Below are 23,294 nucleotides of genomic sequence, written 5' to 3'. Positions count from 1 at the left end.
CATATTTAGTGCTCCCAGCAGGCAGGTGCTAGCACTGTCATTTCATTCAGTGGGAGGAAACTAAAGCAGAGAGGTTAAGTTACAGGCCCACCCGCCCAGAGCTAGAGGGTGGCAGATCCAGGGTTTGAACACCAACAGGGGAGTTCCATGAGCCTCTAGATTGGAGGTAACTAAAATTAAGGGAACCCCAGCTGTATAGATACTTCTAGCTGGATCCTGCGGTCGCTGGACCGTGAGGTCTGCGTTAAGCGGCGAAGAGCTGTGGTGGAGAGCAGCCCCACGCTGAGAAGACGAAATAAGGGCGGATGGAAGGGACCGTGTGAAGGGGTAACAGGGCTGGGCCCTTTTGGCTCGGCGCCCTCGCCCAGCTCCTCGACCAAGGGCGGGGAATCTCAGCTCCTTCCCCGCCGCGCCCTCTCCCGCCTCCTTCCCAGGCGTCCTCAAGCCGCCCCCACTACCCGACGGCCGCGACCCCGCAGGCCCTGTCGACTCGGAGCCAAGGTCCCCAGACAGTGGAGGCACCCGCGATCTCCAACAGCGAAGGTTAGGCGGGAGCCTCCCTCGGCCCGGCCGCGGCCCCTCGACGCTCAGGTGTCACCACCGTGCCCAGAGCCGCCACCAGACCCGGACACCTCCGCCCCGCAGCGAGAGCTAGCTAGACAGCAAGGGGGCCGAGGTGAGCACGCAGTCGGCGGCGACACGGAGGGGTGTCCATCGATGCCAGGTGCTGGCAGGGGCGCGCCGGGCCTCGAACCAGAGGCTCTAATTCCCGCGGCACTGACCACGCGGCTTGATGAGCCAAAGGCTGTGGTCCCTGACCCCGCCGGGCAGCGAAGATGGACGCTTTGATCGCCGCGGGGGGCTGCGCAGCTCGGCTACAGCGGCAGGGCGGGGGAGGGGGAAGCAGCCTTACTGCCAACCCAGCCGCGGGAGGCCCGGGACCGCGGGGACTTTTATTCTGACACAGCCGGTGCCGGGCTCTGCTTAGTCATGGTGACCGCGCGCACTCCGTGCCTCCCCCCCGCGCGCAGCGATGGAGGAGCCCGGGCCTGGCAGACGGAGGTGGAGCCCGAGCGCGGCCATGGCGGGGTGAGTGAGCGACCTGCGCCCAGGCTGCGGGCAAGGCGGGCCAGGAGTGCTCCTGCGGCCGTGCCGTGGGGCCGGCGGACGCGGCCCGGCCGACCCGGTCGCCTGAGGGGGCCCCGCGGCCCCGCGGAGGGCCAGGAGTACGCGGCTAGAGTCCTATCCTTTTGTTGGACAGCGCGACTCGCGGGGTGGCCCGGGAGCGACGCAAGTCGTACGAGAGGCCCAGGGAGCGCCGCTCAGACAGAGGCCCGGGGACCCCGGGGCGTTGGGGGGCTTGATCTGCGTCCTGGGGTTGGCAGTCGAGAGGCCGCGATGGGGTCACTTCCTCCCTTCTCCAGGCCTTGGTAGCGGCTCAGACGGGGCATGCGCAGTCCCCCACCTAGGGCTTTGTGAGTTCCCAGAACCCCGGGGGCACCGTTGACTGGCCAAAGACCAGGAGACAGGCCCGGGGCCTTGGCCGGGCAGAGGTGGCCAAGTGGTGCTCTGGGCCCGGTGCAGGAGGGTGCTCTGGTAGGCACAGTGGAGCTGGCAGTGAGCCAGCCACAGCTTACTGACCCCTGCGCAGTGTCAGGTTCCAGGCAGGACATGGGCAATTCACACGAGAGGGTAGATACCACCCTGACCTACACAGGGCTCCCTGCGCTCTGAAGTGCTGGGGATGAGAGGGTCAGAGGAACGGGTCACCCCTCAACAAGCAAGCAAAGAAGCTTATTTTGGTTCCTGAAAAGTGCGGCGATGAAAATAAAACCAGGCGGTGACTGTGAGCTGAGCCCCAGAAAGATAAGATGGAGAACTTGGGGCACCTCTTACAGATTCCCGGTCTTTTTTCAGTAGGACCTTTCAAAACAGAACTCATGCCCCGACTTTCCAGACACCACAGGTTTCCTGGAAAACCCTTCTTTTTGTTGTCATGACCGAAAACCCTTCTTTTTGTTGTCATGACCTCTCATAACGCTCCTCCCTTATTCTCCAGATTGCCTCTCTCATTCTGCCTTTGAGCCTTTTCACTTTCTGTTCCTTCTGCCTGGAAAACTAACTCCCACCTCCACCCCTTTTCATATGTTCATCCTTCTTGTCTCAGCTCCAACAGAGGCCTGGAATATCCAATTTAAAGTAACTGCTCCCAAGTCACTGTCACAATGCTGTGGTCATGCTGAGGTCATTTTCTTCAAGACTCCAATTTCTACTGAAGTCTTGTTTATTTCATTTTTGGCCTTTCCCTTCCTAGCTGTCAACTCCAGCACAGTTTATGTCTGTTTTGGTTGCTGCTGTGTCCCCGGTGCCTAGAACAGTGCCTGGCACACAGTAGCTGCTCAGTAAATGTTGGTGAGGTGAATGAAAGAGTGTGCTGGACATGCTGTAGGAAGGGCGACCAAACCACTGGAACAGAGTGAGCAAAGGGAAGAGGTGGACGGAAGCTGACTGTGGAGGTCTTTGCAGGTCATTGACAAGTTCAGTTTTACTCTTCATCCTCTATGGAGTTGTGAGGGGATTCTGAGCAGGGGAGGGACATCATCTGACGTGTTTTAAGATGAATTCTTGGGCTGACGAGGCTGTGGTACACTTAGCAAGCACAAATGGACAGTGCTTCACCTGGGCTTGGCAAGGAAAATTGGTCTAGGAGTCACTTTATCTTTAAAAAGGAGGCCTGGACCCTGGCCCTGCCCCCAGCCCTGTGCTCTCCCTCCTCCAGGCCCCTGAGTGTCAGTGGTGGTGGTGTCCCTTGTCACCTGGAACCCTATGCAGCTGGAACCCAGGCCTAGTGGGGCTGGGGCCCGCACCCGATTCCTGCCCCTGAGGTCACAGCGCCCTGAGGGTGCAGGGGACACAGTGATGTACGCCTCCACCGAGTGCAAGGCTGAGGTGACACCCTCCCAGCATGGCAACCGCACCTTCAGCTACACGCTGGAGGACCACACCAAGCAGGCCTTCGGAATCATGAATGAGCTGCGGCTCAGCCAGCAGTTGTGTGATGTCACGCTGCAGGTCAAGTACCAGGACGCACCAGCTGCGCAGTTCATGGCCCACAAGGTGGTTCTGGCCTCATCCAGCCCTGTCTTCAAGGCCATGTTCACCAATGGGCTACGGGAACAGGGCATGGAGGTGGTGTCCATCGAGGGTATCCACCCCAAGGTCATGGAGCGTCTCATTGAGTTCGCCTATACAGCCTCCATCTCCATGGGTGAGAAGTGCGTGCTCCATGTCATGAATGGTGCTGTCATGTACCAGATCGACAGCGTCGTCCGCGCCTGCAGCGACTTCCTGGTGCAGCAGCTGGACCCCAGCAACGCCATCGGCATCGCCAACTTCGCTGAGCAGATTGGCTGTGCTGAGCTGCACCAGCGCGCCCGCGAGTACATCTACATGCACTTCGGGGAGGTGAGTTAGCGGAGGGGTCATGAGGGCGGTATCTAAGGACCAGGGACCATGGGTGGTCATCAGCGTCTCCCTTGAGATACGAAGGGTGAAGAGGCAAAGAGTTGGGGAAAAGTGGAGCTCTCAGCTTCTAGTCTACACATCTAGGGTGATTCTGGGAAGCTGCCTGAGGCAAGTGAGACCTTCATGGGTATCTGGCCTCCCTGGTTTCTCTGGGGTCCAGGGTGGGGACAGGGTGCAGCAAACATGGCAGCAGCTCAACCCTGGGGTGTGCAGAGCAGGACCCAACATTTCAGGCAGTCGCAAATATTTATTGAACACCGATGACATGCTGCCGACTGCAAATGGGACCCTTAGGTATGTTTTTGATCCACCCAGTGTCATCCTTATGTTCTTGGTTTCATTTTCGTTTTTAAGTGGAGGAAGTTGTGAGGAGAAGAAATAATAAGTGCTTGTTGAGCCTTTGCTGTGGGCTAGCCTCTGTTCTAAGTGATTTCCATCCTTTAAGTCACTGAATCTTCCTAATCCAGGAGGAAGCATGCTTTGAAGGGCCTTCCTGGAAGTATTCAAAATCCTCCTTCAGTGGCTGGTTGCCATTTCTCTTCTTCCCTCTATACCATATGTGCGGTTGACCAGTTGTCCCAAGGAACTCTGGAATTAGAACTGATGGCTTCCAGAAAGGTGGTCTGCGAGCAGGGATCTTCCACTGGCCTACACGATGTTTATTTGAAGGGATTTGCATGGGCTTGGGGTACCAAAACAATGATAACCTACTGATGTGGGGTCTATTTACATAGAACAGTGCCTGACAGGAAACATTTATACAGGGCCCTGTATGGCCTAGGAGTAGCCCTATTGTGAGCTACTAACATAATCCTTTTTACATAAGAGGAAAACGAAGGCACAGAACATTTCAGATATTTGCCCAAAGTCATCCAGTTAGAAAGTAGTGAGCCAAAATTAATTCAGGCTGCTTTCGTGAGAGCCTGCAACCTTTTTTTTCTTTTCTTTTTTTTTAAGATTTTGTTTATTTTTAGAGAGAGAGGACGAGAGGGAGAGAAACATTGATGTGTGAGAGAATCTTCAATCAGTTGCCTCTCATACACCCCCAGCTGGGGACCTGGCCCACAACCCAGGCATGTGCCCTGACAGGGAATCAAACTGGCAACCTTTTGGTTCACAGGCCAGCGCTCAGTCCACTGAGCCACACCTGCTGGGGCAAAAAAAGGTAATATTCTTACAAAAAATTATACAAAAAGGTACTCAGTATATTGTGCCTTTGCCCATTTACCTGAGTATTTATGTACTCCATGCCTGGCACATAGTATTAACTCATTTAATCCTCACAACCAATGAGGTTCACACCATTCAAATTCCCATTTTACAGATAAGGAATCAGATTGTCAGAGACACGTTTTGTGACTTGTCCAAGATCATACTGCCAGTTGAGGCACTGGGGGGAGATGTGGAAGTCAGCCTGTCACATTAACACCCTCTGCAGGTGGCCAAGCAAGAGGAATTCTTCAACCTCTCCCACTGCCAGCTGGTTACCCTCATCAGCCGCGATGATCTGAATGTGCGCTGCGAGTCTGAGGTCTTCCATGCCTGTATCAACTGGGTCAAGTATGACTGTGAGCAGCGACGCTTCTACATTCAGGCGCTGCTACGAGCTGTGCGCTGCCACTCGCTCACACCCCACTTCCTGCAGATGCAGCTACAGAAGTGCGAGATCTTGCAGTCGGACTCCCGCTGCAAGGACTACCTGGTCAAGATCTTCCAGGAGCTCACCCTGCACAAACCCACACAGGTGATGCCCTGCCGGGCACCCAAGGTGGGCCGGCTCATCTACACTGCTGGGGGCTACTTCCGCCAATCCCTCAGCTACCTGGAGGCCTACAACCCCAGTGATGGCACATGGCTCCGGCTGGCAGACCTGCAGGTGCCTCGTAGTGGCCTGGCAGGCTGCGTGGTGGGCGGGCTGCTGTATGCCGTAGGCGGTCGAAACAACTCGCCCGATGGCAACACTGACTCCAATGCCCTGGACTGCTACAACCCCATGACCAACCAGTGGTCCCCCTGTGCTCCCATGAGCGTGCCACGCAACCGAATTGGGGTTGGGGTCATCGATGGGCACATCTATGCTGTTGGTGGCTCTCATGGCTGCATCCATCACAACAGTGTGGAGAGGTGAGTGGCAGGGCCAGAAGCGGGGTATGCTTAGAGGGTCTCCTAGCTAACAGGTCCCAAGCCACTGGCATTTAGGGATTCCTCCTATTATTGGGTGCCTATCTCTACAACCTGCTTTTAGGGAGTAGAAGCCTCAAATTAAAACTAAACTCTTGGGATATTTATGGTGGTGACCTTGGATGATGTGTTTGGGCCTGGGAACTGCTTCCAGGGCCATCATAAAACCATTCAGCCCCTTTTTACAGATTTGGAAAAAGTTCCATCAGCTTGAAATAGTTGTAATATGCTAATTTTGTTAAAACATAACCCCTCACTATCATCCGCCCCCAAATTGTAACAAACCAGATGTATGAGGCCTGGTATGTGGAAAATGCCCCCTTAGATGTGGGGCCCTCGTGCAGTGCACAGCCTGTGCAGCCTGTGTTTAGGGGCCAAGCATTTCAGGCTTTTGACTTTTGTGTAGTCTACTCCTCTGCTTTCTCTTCTTCTAGAAGTGTGACCCAGGAGAACTCATTAAAACAAATTCCCCGGGCCACTGCTGGATATGCAGAGCTGGCATTGGTGGGTGGGTTTGGAGGAAAGCTGGGGTGTGGGAATTTTAAACAAATATCCCAGAGGTTTCTAATGCATGTGGTCTGCGAATAGGATGATGGGATGATGCAGCACCCTTAATAGACCACTTTTGATAAAGAAAGGGACACTATTAATTACTCCAGGAGCACAGGCATGAACTGGAATTGCCCAGGCCCATCTCTGAGATCACACTTTGAGAAAAACTGTCCTGGGAGGTAGCCTAGTTGTTACAACTGAGGTTCTGGTGTCTGAGAGAGCTGGGTCAGACCCCAGCTCCACTGCTTCTTTGGTGTCCCTGATGTGCCACTTCACCCCTCTGTGCCTTCTTATTATTATTTTTGAAGAGGGGTGAACAATAATGAGGACTCCCTTGCCCCACCAGGCTGGGGCATTGGTAACGTAACACACATAAGACTCAGCACGGCTTGACAGTGGTATGATGAGGCCACCAGGGTCCAACAGATGTGCATGTGTGCCCTTGAGCACATGACAGCTGTGAACCTCAGTTTCCTTTTCTGGAAAATGGAGCTACTGATAACTTGGACCTTGGAGAACAATTGTGAGGATTAGAGAGCTAGTACGTACAGAGGTAGCAGAATGTTGGGCCTTAGTAGGTGTTCCTTGAGGGTCAGCTGTGATTGTTATTGTCATCGTTATTATGCCCTTGCAGGTATGAGCCAGAGCGGGATGAGTGGCACTTGGTGGCTCCAATGCTGACCCGGAGGATTGGGGTGGGAGTGGCTGTTCTCAACAGGCTGCTCTATGCCGTTGGGGGCTTTGATGGGACGAACCGCCTCAACTCAGCCGAGTGTTACTATCCAGAGAGAGATGAATGGCGAATGATCACACCCATGAACACCATCCGAAGTGGGGCAGGTGAGTGGGGGCTGAGGGTAGGGGACTGTGGAGGAATAACCTCCCAGCCCTGAGAGTGAGACCTGGCCAGACCTGGGCGAGGCCTCTTGTTTCCACCTTGAATAACCCTGTGGCACACACAGGAGAGCTAGATTCTGACAGAATTCAAGCTCCTCTTTCCTGGCTTTGTTACTGAAGGGTCCTTTGGGAGAGGGAGGAGGGGAGGATCCTGCAAGAAGGTGGCAGCTGGAGCCCCCAAGGCCAGGTCCTGGAGTCACCCTGTCTTTGTGGTGTGGTTTAGGAGTCTGTGTCCTGCACAACTGTATCTATGCTGCGGGGGGCTACGATGGTCAGGACCAGCTGAACAGTGTGGAGCGCTACAACGTGGAGACAGAAACGTGGACTTTTGCAGCTCCTATGAAGCATCGGCGAAGTGCCCTGGGGATCACTGTGCACCAGGGGAGAATCTACGTTCTTGGTGAGGCCCTGGAGGAGGGGAAGACTAATTCCCCTCATCCTCGGGGGTCAGGCTCAAATCACAGTAGGAGGGCTTCTTGTGGTTTCTTCCTCCTCTTTCTTTCTCCTGCCCTTGGAGGCAGTGACCATCCCTCCGCTTTCCCTGCAGGAGGCTACGATGGTCACACGTTCCTGGACAGTGTGGAGTGTTATGACCCAGACACTGACACCTGGAGTGAGGTGACCCGCATGACATCTGGCCGGAGTGGGGTTGGCGTGGCTGTTACCATGGAGCCCTGCCGGAAGCAGATTGACCAGCAGAACTGTACCTGTTGAGCCACCTTGGTTTTCTTGGGCAAAAAAAAATGGTTGCATCAAGAGTATTGTCGTTTTGTACAAAAACAGGGACAAAAGAAAAGCGAACAGAGCAAATGCTTATCCTCCAGGAAGTGGGGCTGGAATGCCTCAGTGTTAAAATGACTGCTGGAAAGAAAAGAAGACCAGAGTGGGAATCACTGAGCCCATCAAAATAGTCCCAGGAATGTCCAAGAGAGTCCCTGGGAGGGGCTGCTAGAAGGGTGGTCTCCCGGGAGAGAAAACTCCACACCCACTACCCCAGGACTAGTTCCTGGGTCCTACAGCAGCAGCTGCCACCTCCCTTTGCAGTGAAAGCAGGGATTGAGGTCAGACTGTTTTTTCTTCCCTGTGTCTTTGTGATTGGTTCCTAGAGGCCTGGGAAGGAGCCGACCTCAGGGGTGAGACCCTTCAAGAGCTATGGACCCCAGGATGGGCCTGTACATAGAAATCACTGGATCTCTTTGCCCTGGACAGTCATTTTGTTAAGTAACCTTGTAACTTTCCCATGAAAATAAAGAACAAACTAACCAGTGTCTTCTACCTGGACTTTCAGCTTGAGATCTCAAACCCAGGGACAGAAAGACACTTTTCTTGAAATGCACTCAAGTCTTTGATTTGAAACCAGTTTGTTATCTCTGCTCATTGCCTCTTGATCTGCAGGGAACCTTCCCATAGGCAAGATGTACAGGGCTCACTTCTCCTTCACTTTGGGCTGCTTTGAAGACAATGACCTAACTCCTGACACATCTCCCAGGGCTCCAAGAAATTAATTCCATATGAGTGCATCATTGATATTTTAAGGCAAACCATCCCCAACATGCTTTCCAAATTTGGTGAAAATTTATCTGGTCATTTTAGTGCACTTCAGTAACACATACTGAGCCTTTTTTAAAATTGAAGTACCTGGTAATTAAAAAGGGCAAAGAAGTTCTTGGGAATTTTCTTAGACAAAGGGCTCAATAGCCTGGTTTCTTCTGAACAATATATGTGAAGGCAGTATGTGGGGTGGAGAAAGGAAAAATGAAATATGCACGCATACCTCAAGAGATATTGTGGGTTTGGTTTCTGACCACCAGAATGAAGTGAGTCACAACCGTTTTGCTGGTGGAGGATCTTGCCTTCACTTTGTAAAAAATGCAACACCAGTCCTGGCCAGTGCGGCTCAATTGGTTGGAATGTTGTCCCATAACCAAAAGGTTGCGGGTTTGATTTCCGGTCAGGACACATACCTAACTTGTGGGTTCGATTCCTGGTTGGGCACATACAAGGTGGGAGGGTAACTGATTGATGCTTTTCTCTTGCATCCATGTTTCTCTACCTTCCTGTCTCCCTCTCTCTAAAAGCAGTCAATCAATTAAAAAAAAATTTTTTTTAAATGCAACACCAGTGAAGTGCAATAAAGGGAAGCACAATAAAATGAGGTATGCCTATATTGGGGAATTCACAGGTTCTTCCAAGTGGCTTAGAGAGGAAACATTGATTCCTTCCCTGGTACCTCCCACCTCTGCAACTTCACTCACTCAATTCATCTGAAAACTACCTCAATTGTGTCCAGTTCTCTGGTCCTGGTCCACGGTTTTTATGGAACAAGGAAATAAACCTATGTTGGCTGCATTGAATTGATGGGGGAGGACTAAAAATTGTAAACTTAATACCTGGATAATCTTTTAGCATTTTTTGACTCATTATTTAGTCCTCAATAGTGCTCTGGGCTAGGAAGCATAAGCCTGACTTCTTTACAGATGAGAAATGGAGGTTCAGAGAAGTGACTTGCCCAAGGTCACATGCACTAAGTGGTGGAGTTCAGATTCAACCTGTGGAGTACACCAAAGCAGCCATTCTCAGTCACAACACGCTGCACCACTGTATTTGTGAGAATGGACATTAAAGAGGTCCCGTGGGGTCAATGTGTGAAAGTTCCGGAAAGAGCAATCTAATCTAGAGATGGGATTTACATGTAATGCAGTGGCTAGAAGCTATGCCACCTACCCCAGAGTTGAATTTTCTTTCAGAGAGGTTAGATCCCTGGTCTTGAGGTCAAGTTTAGCTGATTTAGTAAAGCTGTTTAGATATCAGCAGTCAGGTGAAGTTTCTTATCAGCAAAAATTGTACTTGGACTCCTACTGGGCGCTAAGCCCTACAAGAGCAACTGGACCAACAAAGGTATTTACATTCACTTTCTAAATCCACAAAACAGTCCTGGCTGGTGTGGCTCAGTGGATTGAGAGCTGGCCTGCGAACCGAAAGGTCACCAGTTCAACTCTCAATTTCCAGTCAGGGTACATGCCTGGGTTGTGGACCAGGTCCCTCTGTCCCCAGTTGGCGGCATGTGAGAGGCAACCTATTGATGTGTCTCTCATACACTGCTGTTCCTTTCCGTTTCTCTCTCCTTCCTTTCCCTTCTCTTTAAAAGTAAATAAGTAAAATAAAATCATCTTAAAAAAATAAATCCTTACTTTTCTAGGCAGTGAACAAGGTGCCCCAAATGATCACTGCCCTCATGCAGTAGGGTAAACAACTCGTCTCAGTTTGCCTGGGAGACTGAGAGGCCGGCACCCTAGGAATCTCTCAGTGTCAGGTAAATCAGGTAAATCGGGACCATTATACACTCTCAGGGTAAGCCAGATGCTGAAGCAATATTACAAGTGTGCTGAATGACAAGCAGATGAAGGTCACAGGTAAATACAAATTTTAGAAGTCAGTGGCTCTGGGAGCTAGGTGGAAAGGCTTGGCTGGGGATGAGAGTGGATGGGGGAAGATTTGGCTAACGGCTAATGGCTAATGGCTGTGGCAGTAGCCAGGTGAGAGGATAGCGGTTTGGATGAGGCAGGTGGCTGTAGGGGTAGAGAGAAGTAGACTCTACAGGTAAAGAGACTGGATATGAACAGTGAAGAATTAGGAATCATCCTGGGTGGTTCCAAGCTTAAATAGCCAGAGCAGGGCACCTTAGAGGAGGCTGCAGTTGTAAAAGGGAAGTGATGATGACTTGGGATATGTCAGGTTTGAGGTCTCAATACACAATTGTTTCAGGAAAGAGCACAGATTTCTCTAGCTCTCAGTCCGTAAATGCTTCCAACAAATTGTTCTTGAATGGGGCTGTTCTGTGCCAGACATGAAGCGGGGTGTTCAGGTACCATGGGGAGCAAGGATGACACTCTCTTTCTCATAGAGCTGGAGTTAGTGACATAATCACATAGAATGTACATAATCTTGTTCGAAGGTAGCTCTCCAGCATGACCTAGGTCAGAGTCCCTGAGAAAACATTCTCGAGGAAGTGGTTTTCTCACTGAAATCCAAAGAAACTGGTAAGTATAAACTAGGTGAGTGATGGGGGCAAAATTCTGGACAGAGGAAACATGGAGTGCAAAGGCCTTGTGGCTCTGAGAATCAAATCTAGATACAATTCTGAGAAGAGGAACACAGTGCCCAAAGAGGCTAAACAGGTTGTCAAGGGGCCAGATTATACAAGCCCTGTGGGCCACTCTCATTTCTCTTTGTTAAAAACACAAATATTATCTTGTTTAAAAGTCAGAACAATAGAGATAAAGCTGAAATTTTACTATCTATTTATTCCAGCTGCCTCTAAATCTTAAAAATTAATTTGCAGTAATGCTCTATACATTTTCTTACATAAATGACATAATGTTGTTTGTATCATTCTGCAACTTGCTTTTTGCTCCTCAGTAGGACTTATCAATCTACCTGTAATGTCATATTCCTTTTATCAGCTACCTGATGTTCTATTTTATTTCTCCCACTCAGACTTTTAGGTTGTTCCAGTTTCTCAGAATTACATAAAAGGCTGCAATGTTCACTCTTAATCATATCTCCTTGGGCATAACTGTGTATATTTCTCCAAGTGCATACTAAGAGGTGGAACTTATTGGATTGTAGGGTAGGCACAGCTTTATTAAATGCTGCTTGATTGCCCTCCAAAGTGGCTGTAACAAATCATATACCCGATGTTTTCTAGAAGTTCCTTGTAAATTTGTACACAAGTGTATAATTTTTCCATGATAGTTCTTTCCTTTGTGTCATATTTAAGAAAGACTTGTAGTTCTTGACGTTTCATGTAGCTTCCTTATCCATCTGTTTAGTTACTGTCTCCTGCCAGAAATTAATTGTTCTAAGTTAACCAGGGTTGGTTTTTATTGGTTCTGTTGAAGCCAAGAATCCTAATACAGACATCAGGGAATTTTTAAAAAATATATTTTCTTCAAATGTTTGTTTTGTTTTTGCACCGTTTTTATATTTATGTATTTATTTATTGATTTGAGAGCGAGAGAGAGAGAGAGAGAGAGAGAGAGAGAGAGAGAGACTGACATTGATTTGTTCTTCCACTCATTTATGCATTCACTGGTTGATTCTTATAGGTGCCCTGACCAGGAATCGAACTGGTGATTTTTCACTTCACAGGATGACATCCAACCAACTGAGCCACACTGGTCAGGACTGTTTTAGTTAATAGTCTTATAACCTGTCTTAATTTCAGATAGAGCAAGTCCCCTGCCCACTCCATTTTTCCTTCTTTAAAAAAAAGAAGTGTGAGCTATTATTGCATGTTTCTTCCTCCTTATGAAAATGAAATTCTGTGAAAATTTGAAATTTTGATTAGATTGCATTAAAATTATTAGGTTGGGGAGAAATAATATTTTTGCAGTATTAGATCTTTCCATTCATGAAATTAGTATATATGTGTAGTTAGTGAAGCCTTCTTTGCTATCCTCCAGAAACTTTATTAAGCTCCACAAAGGGATTGCAATGTGTTTATTCATAAGAATTGTATAAGGTCTTGTTACTACGGTCAATGTGATCTTTACTCTTTGATCCTTTTAAATTGGTATTTCTCACATATATGGAAGTTGCTGATATATATATATATATATATATGTTGATCTCCCACTGGCTTCTTTGCTGAATTTCCTTATTAATTCTACTAGTTTTGGTTATTTTTCAACAGATAAACAAATCACATGCAAATAATGATAGTGTAATGTCATTTTCCAATAATTACCCACTCATTTCTTTCTTCCTTTTTCTTGTCTTATTATTAGCTAAGACTTCCTATACATTATTGATTAGTAGCAGAAATAGTGGGCATAGTTGTCTTCTCCCTAACTAAAAGGTGACTGCACCATTAAATCTGGTGTTTGCCTAAAGATTTTCTGTTATCTATGCCTTAAGTTTTTTATTATTTTTTTAAAATAAGAAACATTTATTGAATATTTGGCTGAATTGGCAAACAATTTAATACTTTAAACACAGAGATATACAGCAAATTGTAACCTCTACCTATTTTGTTGATTGTTAGTTTGTTTTTTGTTTGTTTGTTTGTTTTTTTACTTTATTGATTTCAGAGGGAGAGAGAGAAAGATGAGAGACAGACTGATTGTTAGTTTTATGTTATATATTGGAGAGCATTTATTCAAAAAATTTTACTGAATCTTGTTAAATATGGTGGAAATCTGTGTTCATTTTAGCCAAGGGAAGCTCCTGTAACCAAGCAAACAGGGGCCCATGTACATGGTGCCTTCGTATATGACCCAACAATTAGTAATGAGAGAAACAGGTTTTTATTTACAAGATTCCAACCTTGGGGGCACTGAGAGCACTTCAGCTCAGGGCCCTGTTCCCTTAAAAGAACTAGCACTTCCCTTGGTCCCCACCAGGCTATGAGCCAAAAAGCAAACCTAGTAGTTTCTCATCTCCTTATCTGTACTTAAGCCAGCTGCACAAACAGTCTTCCAGTGCCTCTGGAAGGTACACTTGTGGGTTTTAAAGTCACCATCCTCACACAGCAGCTCTCCCCTTCAGGATCTGGGGTACATGGTCCTCAGCCTCCATGCAATAGTTCAGGAAAGCATGTGCTGTGTTACAGTGGATCATGGTGAAGTCCAGGAAAGGCACAGGTACTAAGAGAGTGTCCTCTTCATATGCCCCAAGTTCCAGGAGTCCAGATAGAGTTTGGGTCTGCAAGGCAGAATCCTTGATGGCTTCAGAGTCAGCTAGAACAGACACGATCAAAGCAGCAGCCTGCCTGCTTTCTCACTAGCCCAGACTACCAGTTCTAAAAAATATATATCCTCACCTGAGGACATGCCTATTAATTTTAGAGAGAGGGGAAGGGAGGGAAGGAGAGAGGAGAGAAACATCGATGCGAGAGGGAAACATTGATTAGTTGCCTCTTCTATGCACCCTGACCAGGGACCACACCCACACCCTAGACATGTGCCCTGACCAGGTATCCAACCTGTGACCTTTCAGTTTACTGGACGATGCTCCATCCAGCTGAGCCATACCAGTTAGGAGTATGCCTTAAGTTTTGCTGGAAATCTTATCAAGTTCAGAAAGCTCCCTTATATATGTAGTCTTCTAAAATCATAAATAGGTGTTGAATTTTTCAGAGGTCTATTATTCAGTAGGTGAATCCCCCAAAATTAAATTTCTAACAAGTTCCCAGTTGATTCTGATGCCACTTGTTCAGGGAGCACACTTCGATTCATACAAGTGTAGAACAAGAACAATGGGTTAAAGGCAAATTCTGAGAAACATTTAAGGAGTAGATGGGAGTAAGAAAGACCCAAACAGTCGGCCTGCGAGCCAAGTGTCCCTGGTTCAATTCCCAATCAGGGCACATGACTCGGTTGCACGTCAGGTCCCCAGTTGGGGGCGCAAGTGAGAGGCAACCACACAGTGATGTTTCTCTACCTCTCTTTCTCCTTTCCCCTCTCTCTAAAAATAAATAAATAAACAAAAACAACAAATAAATAAATAAATAAATATTTAAAAAAAGACCTAAACAGGAATATAACAACAACAGAAAATTATGAGAACTAAAGAGAAGTACGGTGTCTTAGAAGCCAAGTAGAGAAAATGTTGAGCACAAAATGTTTTAAGGAACAACACTATTAAATGCAAAGAGGTTCAGAAAAAGAGACCTTCGACCTTCAAATGCCCACTGGATTTGGTGATTGGAAGTAACTTTACCAAGAGCCATTTGGGAAGACCAGTAAGGATAAAACAATAGATTCCTTCGATAAATATGTATTGTGAGCCTCCTTAGAAAAGGCACTGTTGCCAAGGAGACAACACTGAGTCAGTTAAGGAAGCTGAGGAAGGGAACATCTCTTCTGAGACATTTGTGTAAGGCAGAGAAAGGTTGAATGATAGCTACACAGGAACAAAGTGTTCATGGGAGGTTTGGAGTTCTGCTGGTAAGATTCAGAAGACACCATATTTATAAGCTTAGGAGAAATTCCAGTATTGAAAGAGATAATGAAGATGAAGGTGAAAGATAAAATGAACTCATAGTGATGGAGAGCAAGTGATTCCCCATTTCAGTTAACTGGGTGTTGTCTAATGTAACCTTCAGCTCTGTGAAAGGAACTGTAATTCTGGATGTACAGAGTCCCTTACTCATACAATACATTGTGCCTTTGCGTCAATGAATATCTTCTCCTTTGGGAGTATATTCTGTTTTAAAATATGTTGGTGGAAATATATATTGCAGAAGATAGAATTTAAGAAAATAATAAATTAGAGTCAACAGATTCAGGGTTGAGATCCATATCTAGCACTTGGTGCAAATCTTTTCTGTGCCTTGCTTTCCTCACCTATAAAATGGCAATAATAATAGCACCTAGCACCTGGCAAATAGAGTAAGAATACAATAAATGTAGTGTTATTGACTAGGAATGAGACGGAAGCCTAAGATGCTAATGGTAGCCTGATTTATCAGACTTGTTAAAGCTAGACTGATAAAAATAATCCTCAGAGCACTTGACCTGCATTATGTTCAATCACTCACTGGCTCTCATCACTGGTGAAAAATCAGTACTTCCACCAACCCACCTGTCTTATTTTATGATAGTTTTGTCTCCCTGTGACCCTCAGGGCAGATACAGGACGTTAGGTCTAGAAGGAGTGCAGCACCCTCTTGTGCGCCTCGGTGTGGAAAGAGGAGAATTATTTGCAGAGAAGGAACAAGATTGGATGGTTCCCAGGGTGTAGAATGCCCTTGACATCGAGCTGTTCTTATTTTTTAAATTAGCATTCTTCAAAACTTCTGGGCAAACTATATGTTTTATAAATCAAATTAAACTGTAAATGCATCCCAGAAGCTCCCCATTTAAAGGACTTCCCCTTCTTCTGAGCCCCAACACCTCAGGGTTCTAACTTAAGCAGGGCACCCAGGAACACTTTTCAGACTACATATCCCAGGCTTCTTTGGGGTTTGTTTAATCAGCTGATCTAGACAACTTTGGTGGGGAATTTGAAACAGCAGCCTGACGCTGATTTCAGCTGCCTTTTTGCCTTCACTTGCTCTCAGCTTCAGGATCAGGAAAGATTAATTGCATTAGCCAAGGAATTGGTGCTTCTTTCTTAAGTCTCAACTTTTGCATGTGGGGTTCTTTTAATCTCTAGGGCTTTGTCTTCCTCTTGTTTTTCATATTTCACCCTCCCTGGCCATCTCCCAGTTCCTCTAGGGATTCAGCAAGTGAAGAGTTAGGGCAGGAACAACAAGTACTTCAGTGCCTACCAAGTTCTAGGCACAGTGTAGGGACAACTGGAAACAGAAGACATGGCTTCTGTCCTCCAGCTGCCTACAACCAATGAGGTAGACAGATATTTGCATGTCATTAACATACAACCAGAAAGCCTGATGAGTGCTCTAGAAAAAAGTAGCTTGCAGAAGTACACAGAAGTCACGATGCATCTGTCAGCCTTGTGCTAATAATTATTCTTCTGATTTCTGTCTTGTTCACCATTTTATTTACTGGCACACAATAAGAGCTCATACATATTTGAATGTTAAGTAGATGAATTCTTGATCACGAGGTACAAGACACATTTCCGGGATTGAATGGAATTGGCCGAATCTTTCAGATGCTTCTCCAAGGGTGTGAATTTCTGCAATTCTGTGCAGGTGTAAAGCACTCAGCCATCAGGATTTCAGTTCAACACAAAACAACTGTTCTGCCCTCCCTCTAACTGCTACCATCGGATCTCTTTAGGACTTCATGGAACAAAGTAATCCCTGTTCAGGTGACAGTTCCACACATTTCCAATCACTTGATAAGTACCTAATATCAAAAACTGTGAGAAGCACTTGATAAATATTTTAAAGCAGCTTTAGATCTTTCCTGCAGCTTTCATTTTAGGAGAAACAGACCCAGTTCCTTAAATGATTTATCATGTAACATAGTGAGTTCCTTTATCAGCTAGTTTCACTCCTGACCCCAGTCCCCAGCCTGCCAACACTTTGCCGGTGATCTGAGTCTTACTTTCCCACCTCCCCAACTGGGGGAGGAGAGTGTAAGAGGGGGCTTTGGGGCTTCCCATATGTATAGGAACCACTGAAGCCCTTGCAAGGGTGCACTTCAAATTGGAAGGAAAAAGGGGATACCCTCAGAGAAAAGGGTGGTGATGGGTCCTTTCAGGGTGTGGGGCTGGAAATGATAGGAAATCATCAGGAAAGTGGGGGACAGTTGTCAGGTTGGTTTCCAGGAAGGAGGAACAATACTGGGGACCCTTGAGGAAGCGGGTGTTAGTTGGGGTGCATTTAGGAAGGGATAAAGACACCGGAGGGGCCTCCTCAGGAAGAGGAGGTGATGTCAGTTTCCCACACGAAGGACTAAGACCAGGGTCCCCTCAGGAAAGGCAATCAACGCCCGGATGCCCTAAGTAACTGGAGACCACTCTGACATCACTCTCGGGAGGAAGAGACGATGCTAGGGTTCACTTTAGGAGGGAGAGAGGATGCTGGGGTCCTCCATGGGAAAAGTGGACGTCTCATGGGTCACCCACGGGAAAAAGAGGTGACGTCAGGTGTTACCTTCAAGAAGGGGGGTGAATAACGCCAGGGTACTCTCAGGGAAGGGGGGTGATGCTAGGGTTCCCCTAAAAAAGCAGGAACGGCGCTCAGGTTACTCTCAGGAAAGGATGACACCAGGTAACCTCAGCCGCCTAATGAGTTGTCTTAAGGCCGGTGGGAAGTCCCCCACTGCTGGAATCTTCGGTTTCTAACGGCGAAGTAGCTGCCCCTCACAGGCCAGCCAATCGGAGCGCTGGGGAAAAAAAATCTCCCGCCTGTCTTCGCCACGCCTCCTACCCGGTCTGCGCGTGCGCATGTTTGCAGCCCTGCGTAGTTCCTCAGCCTTACTGTGGGGGCGCTGGGGCCTCTAGCTCCCATAGGTTTGCGACCTGTGTTTTTTGACCCATTTTATTTTATTTTATTTTTTACTATGAGGATACATTTATTAAAGCTGGGGACAAGAAAACAAGGAGGGGCTTAGCATAGAAGAAGCAACAGGAGAGCCTAGACTGGGCTGTCTTAGGGACTGGGAAGTCAGAGAAAAGGGGGCTTTGGGGACAGGTTCAGGGGATTAGCATGGGACAGACTGCTAGTTGCCCATTGAGTGCCTGTGAAGAAAGAAGGGCGAGGGGGGAAGGAAAGGGAATGGTGCTGGGTTCTTTGTCTTAAGGCTTTTTACCTCTTTCTTGCAGGCAAGAATCTTAGGGAAGGTCTATGCTCTTTTTATAATAATAGTACCTACTTTATAGGCCCTTGTGAAGCTTAAGTGCCTGGCACATAGTAATCACCTGGTAAACCTGGGCTATTATTATTTGCATTTTACAATGAGGGGAACTGAGATACAGAGCCGGTAAGTAAGCTGCTCAGACTAACCCAACCATTAACTGGCAGAGTCGGAGCTAGCACCCAGGCAAGCTGAATCCAGAGCCTGTGTGCTCATCTATCATGCTTTTGCGGCTCCCAGATAACAACTACTGGCTGATATTTCTTTCTTCCGATTATGCAATTACTTTTCCCCTGGATTATAAAAGTATTATATGCTCACTGCTAAAATTCAGAAAATATCAAATACTACAGAACAGAAAACACAGATCTCTTTTAATCCCACAACCGGGGAACTGTTAACATTTGAATGGGCAAGTTGCTTTTTCTATGCACATATTGTTTTTAAGTAGGATCATATAATGTAGAACATTTTGAAAGCTGCCATTCTCATGGTAAACATCTTATCCTTTCTTTTTCTTTCTTTCTTTCTTTCTTTCTTTCTTTCTTTCTTTCTTTCTTTCTTTCTTTCTTTCTTTCTTTTCTTCCTTCCTTCCTTCCTTTCTTCCTTCCTTCCTCCCTTCCTTTCTTTCTCTCTCTCTGTCTTTCTCTCTCTCTCTCTCTCTTTCTTTGAAACATGCTTTTATTTACCAGATTCCAACCTTGGGGGCGGGGGCAGTGCTGGGAGCACTCCTGCTCAGAGCCCTGACCTCCCACAATACCCAGCACTTCCCTTCCTCTCCACCAGGCTATAAGCCAAAACCACCAAAACAAGAAGTTCCCCATATCCTTATCTGTTCTTAAGCCGGCTGTGCAAACAGTTCTCCATCTCCTCTGGAAAGTACACTCATGGGTTTCAAAGTCTCCATCCTCTCACAGCAGCTTTCTCCTTCAGGATCTGAGGTACATTGTCCTCAGTCTCCATGTAGTAGTCCAGGAATACATGTGCCATGTTACACTGGATCATGGTGGAGTTATGGGGAAGCACACGTCCTAAGAGAGTGACTTCTCTGTACGTCCTGAGTCCCAAGAGTCCAGATAGAGTCCGAGTCTGTGAGGCAGCAGGTCAGTGTCTTGCAAGGCAGAGTCTTTGGAGGCTTCAGAGTCAGATAGATTGGGCATGATCAGAGTGGCAGAATGCTGTTCTCTCCCTCTTGGCTGCTGTTTCCTTACTACCCCAGGCTGCATGGTGGAAACCTGACTACAAACTGCATAGCTGCTTTCTCTCTCAGACTTCATGGCTGCCCCTTCCTCATCACAGCTCAGCATGGCTGTTAACCTCTCCTTCTCTCCCCCATGGCACACCAGCTACCTTTTTCTTACTACCCTGGGTCGCATGGCCGAATCCTAGAGGAGCAGACATAGCCCTCCCTTACTACAGGTAGCATCGCAGAATCTCTTGTCATTTCAATATAGACTCACTTCATTGTTTTTAATGGATGCATATTATTCCATTGTGCAGGTGAAGCATAATTTAATGAATCCATAGGTTGGACATCTGGGTCTTTCATAATTTTTCAGTATTCTGACCACCACTAGAATGGGCATTTTATACCTGCATCTTAAGGTTTATATCCAACTGCAATGGCTGGGTCAAAATGCGTGCATAGTTTTTACATTTTTTTTATTTAAAAAAATTTTTTTTATTATTTTTAATACTCACCTGAGGACAGTTTTAAAAAATTGATTTTAGAGAGAGAGCAAGGGAGAGAAAGAGAGCAAAACATCAATATGAGAAACATTGTTGGGTTGCCTCCTGTATACTCCCTGATGGGGGATTGAACCCCCAACCTAGGAATGTGCCCTGAGTGGGAATCAAACCCGCAACTGTTTGGTATACAAGACAACTCTCCAACCAACTGAGCCATGTGGCCAGGGCCCCAGTTGTTACTGATATTGTCAGACCACTCTTGTAAAGCTGTGTGCCAGCTTCCGCTAGCACTAATGAGCTATGAAAGTGTTTTGCTCTCCTCAGAATAGTCCATTTATTCCTTATTTACCAATAGAAAAAAGAAGGGAAAAAAGTGCTTTTCATTCGTACTTCCTTATATTTTTATGCTGTGAAAGAGGGAAAAATATTACCCTCAATATTACCTGCATCTCAAGATTTTGCACATGTGAAATAAAAGAGCAGTAATAATACAAAATATTGGGTAGCTATCATTGTGGAACAGGCACAGCATGAAGTGAGATCCTGGCCTTATTTCCCTGAATTCTCCCAATGCTGTGAGATCAATTCTTGGCCTCAGTTTTCTCATCTGCAACATAGATCTTATATTAGTACATACCTCAAGGATTGCTGGAGAGTGAATAAAATAATCCTCCTAATGAGTCTGGAGCCCTCAAAAGGCTGGGAGAGGTGGAGCCATTTGCTGAAGACCAAGTAGCCTGCAAGTGGCTGATGTCAACTTCAGAGAATAAACTGCCTCCACCCCTCCCCCAGATTCCCCTGTCCTGTTCAGATTACAAGGCCTTCTTGCCCTCGGTCACCTTTGCCTGAGGAAAAATGAACTCCCCACCAGGAGGATTTTAAAGAGCCAGTGATGGTCACATGCCACCTCTGCCCTTTGACCCACATTCTCAGCCTGTCAACTTTGTCCCAACACAGGAGGCATTAGGGACATCATGCCTGCCCTTTACACTCAGGGAAACTGAAGCCCAGGGTAAGAAGGCTAACCCGGACTCACCTGGCTAACCCCTGCAGCGTGGGGTTATACTGTTGCCTCCTGCCCCCCAGCCTGACACCCTTTCTCCAACTCTGCCTCCCTTTGAAACACCCTTGGGGGAACAGCTGCGTCTCCTCTTTGCTTCTTACACAAAGTTCAGATTCCCTGAAAACTTCTGGATAGTTTTCCAGCATTGCTTCTCCTCTCTGGGTCCAGGCTGCCTCCACTCTTCTGGGCCAGGATATCTACTGTGAATCTTTAAACCACAGTCAAGCAGGCAGACTTTTGTAGGTGCTTGATCCTCCACATTTGCTCTCACACTTAAGTTCCAGAACTGTGCGGTCTGATACAGTAGCCATTGGCCACATATGGCTACTTAATGTAAAGATAAATTAGAACTCGCTTCCTCAGTTGCAGTAGCCATATTTCAAGTGCTTAATAGCAACATGTGGCTAGTGGTTACCATGTGGATAGCACATATGTAGAACATTTCCATCATCGTAAAAAGTTCCACTGGATAGCCCTGCTCAAGACTGACCAGTCAGTCTGAGATTTATATCCCGTTTTACAGAGGAGGTAACTGAAGGTCAGAGAGATCACACCCAAGGGCACATACCTAGAGCTGGGATCCAACCAATTCCTGGTACTATGACCGATGGCGGAGTAAGTAGGTGGGTCAGCCTTTCCTTAGGTGCAAGGAAGCTGCCCTCACTTTGTTTCAGAACACACATGCAGTAGTCGCTATATACATTTACTGATCCCACAGCGCTTAAGCACTATGTGTGTATATGTGTATCTGTTTGTTATACCCCTGAGGCAGCCAGTATTCTAATCCAAAAGCCCACATCACAGACACTTCCGCTATCCATATCTCTGTCCACTTGGGAAGTGTTGCTCATTAGCATAAAGAATGTCAGCACCGTTTGATGAAATCAGGGGCTTGTTAATTAGCTTGATAAAGGCTGGAAAAGCAGCTCCCATGGGTGGAATTAACATTATTAAAATATGTGAATTTGTTAAAATATGGGACTAACTCACTCCCCAACCTTGTATGTACAAGTTAGAAAATAGAGTTTATAATGTCCAGTCATTAATTTGGAGTATTCGGCTTGCCTGATACCCATAAGACTTACAGGCCCAAAGCAACAAGGAATCCTGCCTTCAAAATATTCAAGTTTGTTTCTTGGTTTTGTTTTCATACATTGTGAAGGGTGAAGATTAAAGGTTGCAACACCAACATGGACAAATGCTGGGAATTCATAGGAGTTACAGGTGTAAATTCTTCTGTGCCTGGATATCAAGTTTAATGTCTACACAGCAGAATTTGACCCGAGACCTTTTATCATGACCTGGCTGCCAGATGGTGAAGGTGTCAATCAGACCTCCTGGAGGTTTCCAGGGGTGACTTTGAGATTCCAGAAGAGCCCAGGAGTTGTGTGAGGTATGTTCTGTGCAGGAGAAGCAAGCCTCCCAAGTATGTATGGTCTCAACCTTGATTTTACAACCTGTAGTCCCTATGCCAGGACCTGGCCCACATCTGGGACCTGCTCTCCCCTAAGCTCCCTGCAACTTCCTCAAGTTCTATTTACTTGAGGAGGGATAGAGTCAGAGCCTCCCTTCCCCTCACCTCCCATCTCAGGCAGACAGTGCAGGAGAGGCACTCCTCAAGAATGAGGGTGGGAAAGAAAGCCACATCAGCCAGGAAGATCGGTGAAAGCCTCAGTTTAATTGGAGACAAGATCGAAGAGTTGATTATCGATCAATGGACTGACTCACTGATCGTCAAAGGGGACAATACTCGTGGGGTCCTGCGTAACCCCCCTGGAGAGAGGAGCCCTGATTGGGGGTGGGATGGTCGATTTCAATTGCAGCCAGGCCCACCCAGCCCTGGGGCAGAGGGAGGGACAGGCTCTGCTCAGCCCTCACCCCCTAGATGAACCAACTCCCTGTCAGACAACAGCACGGAGCCCACCCTTTTGGGGTCTATGGTACAGTTCCTATAATACTGCAGGAATGGGGACTCTCCCTCTGGGAGATCCTCACCCTTCCTTCCCCTGACTGAGTCAGCCAGGGATGGGCAAGTTTATTTTCCCTTTTTGCCTCTGTAGAATAAATTACAAACAAACCTTACAGTATGTACAAAAGAAAGAAAGAAAGAAAGA

The 23,294-nt window shown here is 47.1% G+C and overlaps 1 protein-coding gene across 1 annotated transcript; it reads left to right on the top strand.

Moving 5' to 3' along the window:
• Positions 1-1,024: 1,024 nt before the first annotated feature.
• Positions 1,025-8,276, top strand: KEAP1 (kelch like ECH associated protein 1). Its single transcript, XM_090289561.1, has 6 exons — positions 1,025-1,089; positions 2,780-3,465; positions 4,964-5,649; positions 6,893-7,098; positions 7,379-7,555; positions 7,703-8,276. Exons 2-6 carry the CDS (start codon positions 2,827-2,829, stop codon positions 7,867-7,869), a joined length of 1,875 nt encoding a protein of 624 aa, XP_090145687.1. The 5' UTR covers positions 1,025-1,089; positions 2,780-2,826; the 3' UTR covers positions 7,870-8,276.
• The last annotated feature ends 15,018 nt before the right edge of the window (positions 8,277-23,294 follow it).

The sequence above is a fragment of the Furipterus horrens genome, unplaced genomic scaffold (assembly GCF_987537825.1).
Source record: "Furipterus horrens unplaced genomic scaffold, mFurHor1.1.pri manual_scaffold_10, whole genome shotgun sequence".
NCBI lineage: Eukaryota > Metazoa > Chordata > Mammalia > Chiroptera > Furipteridae > Furipterus > Furipterus horrens.
The sequence above is the reverse complement of the archived record's forward strand: the minus strand, read 5'-3'. Positions and strand labels throughout refer to the sequence as shown.

Excerpts from the sequence above, each read along its gene's own strand:
- KEAP1 (XM_090289561.1), top strand. The coding sequence starts at position 2,827 with ATGCAGCTGGAACCCAGGCCTAGTGGGGCTGGGGCCCGCACCCGATTC. Across the intron at positions 3,466-4,963 it reads TCTACATGCACTTCGGGGAG|GTGGCCAAGCAAGAGGAATT; the intron begins GTGAGTTAGCGG and ends CACCCTCTGCAG. Across the intron at positions 7,099-7,378 it reads CACCATCCGAAGTGGGGCAG|GAGTCTGTGTCCTGCACAAC; the intron begins GTGAGTGGGGGC and ends GGTGTGGTTTAG.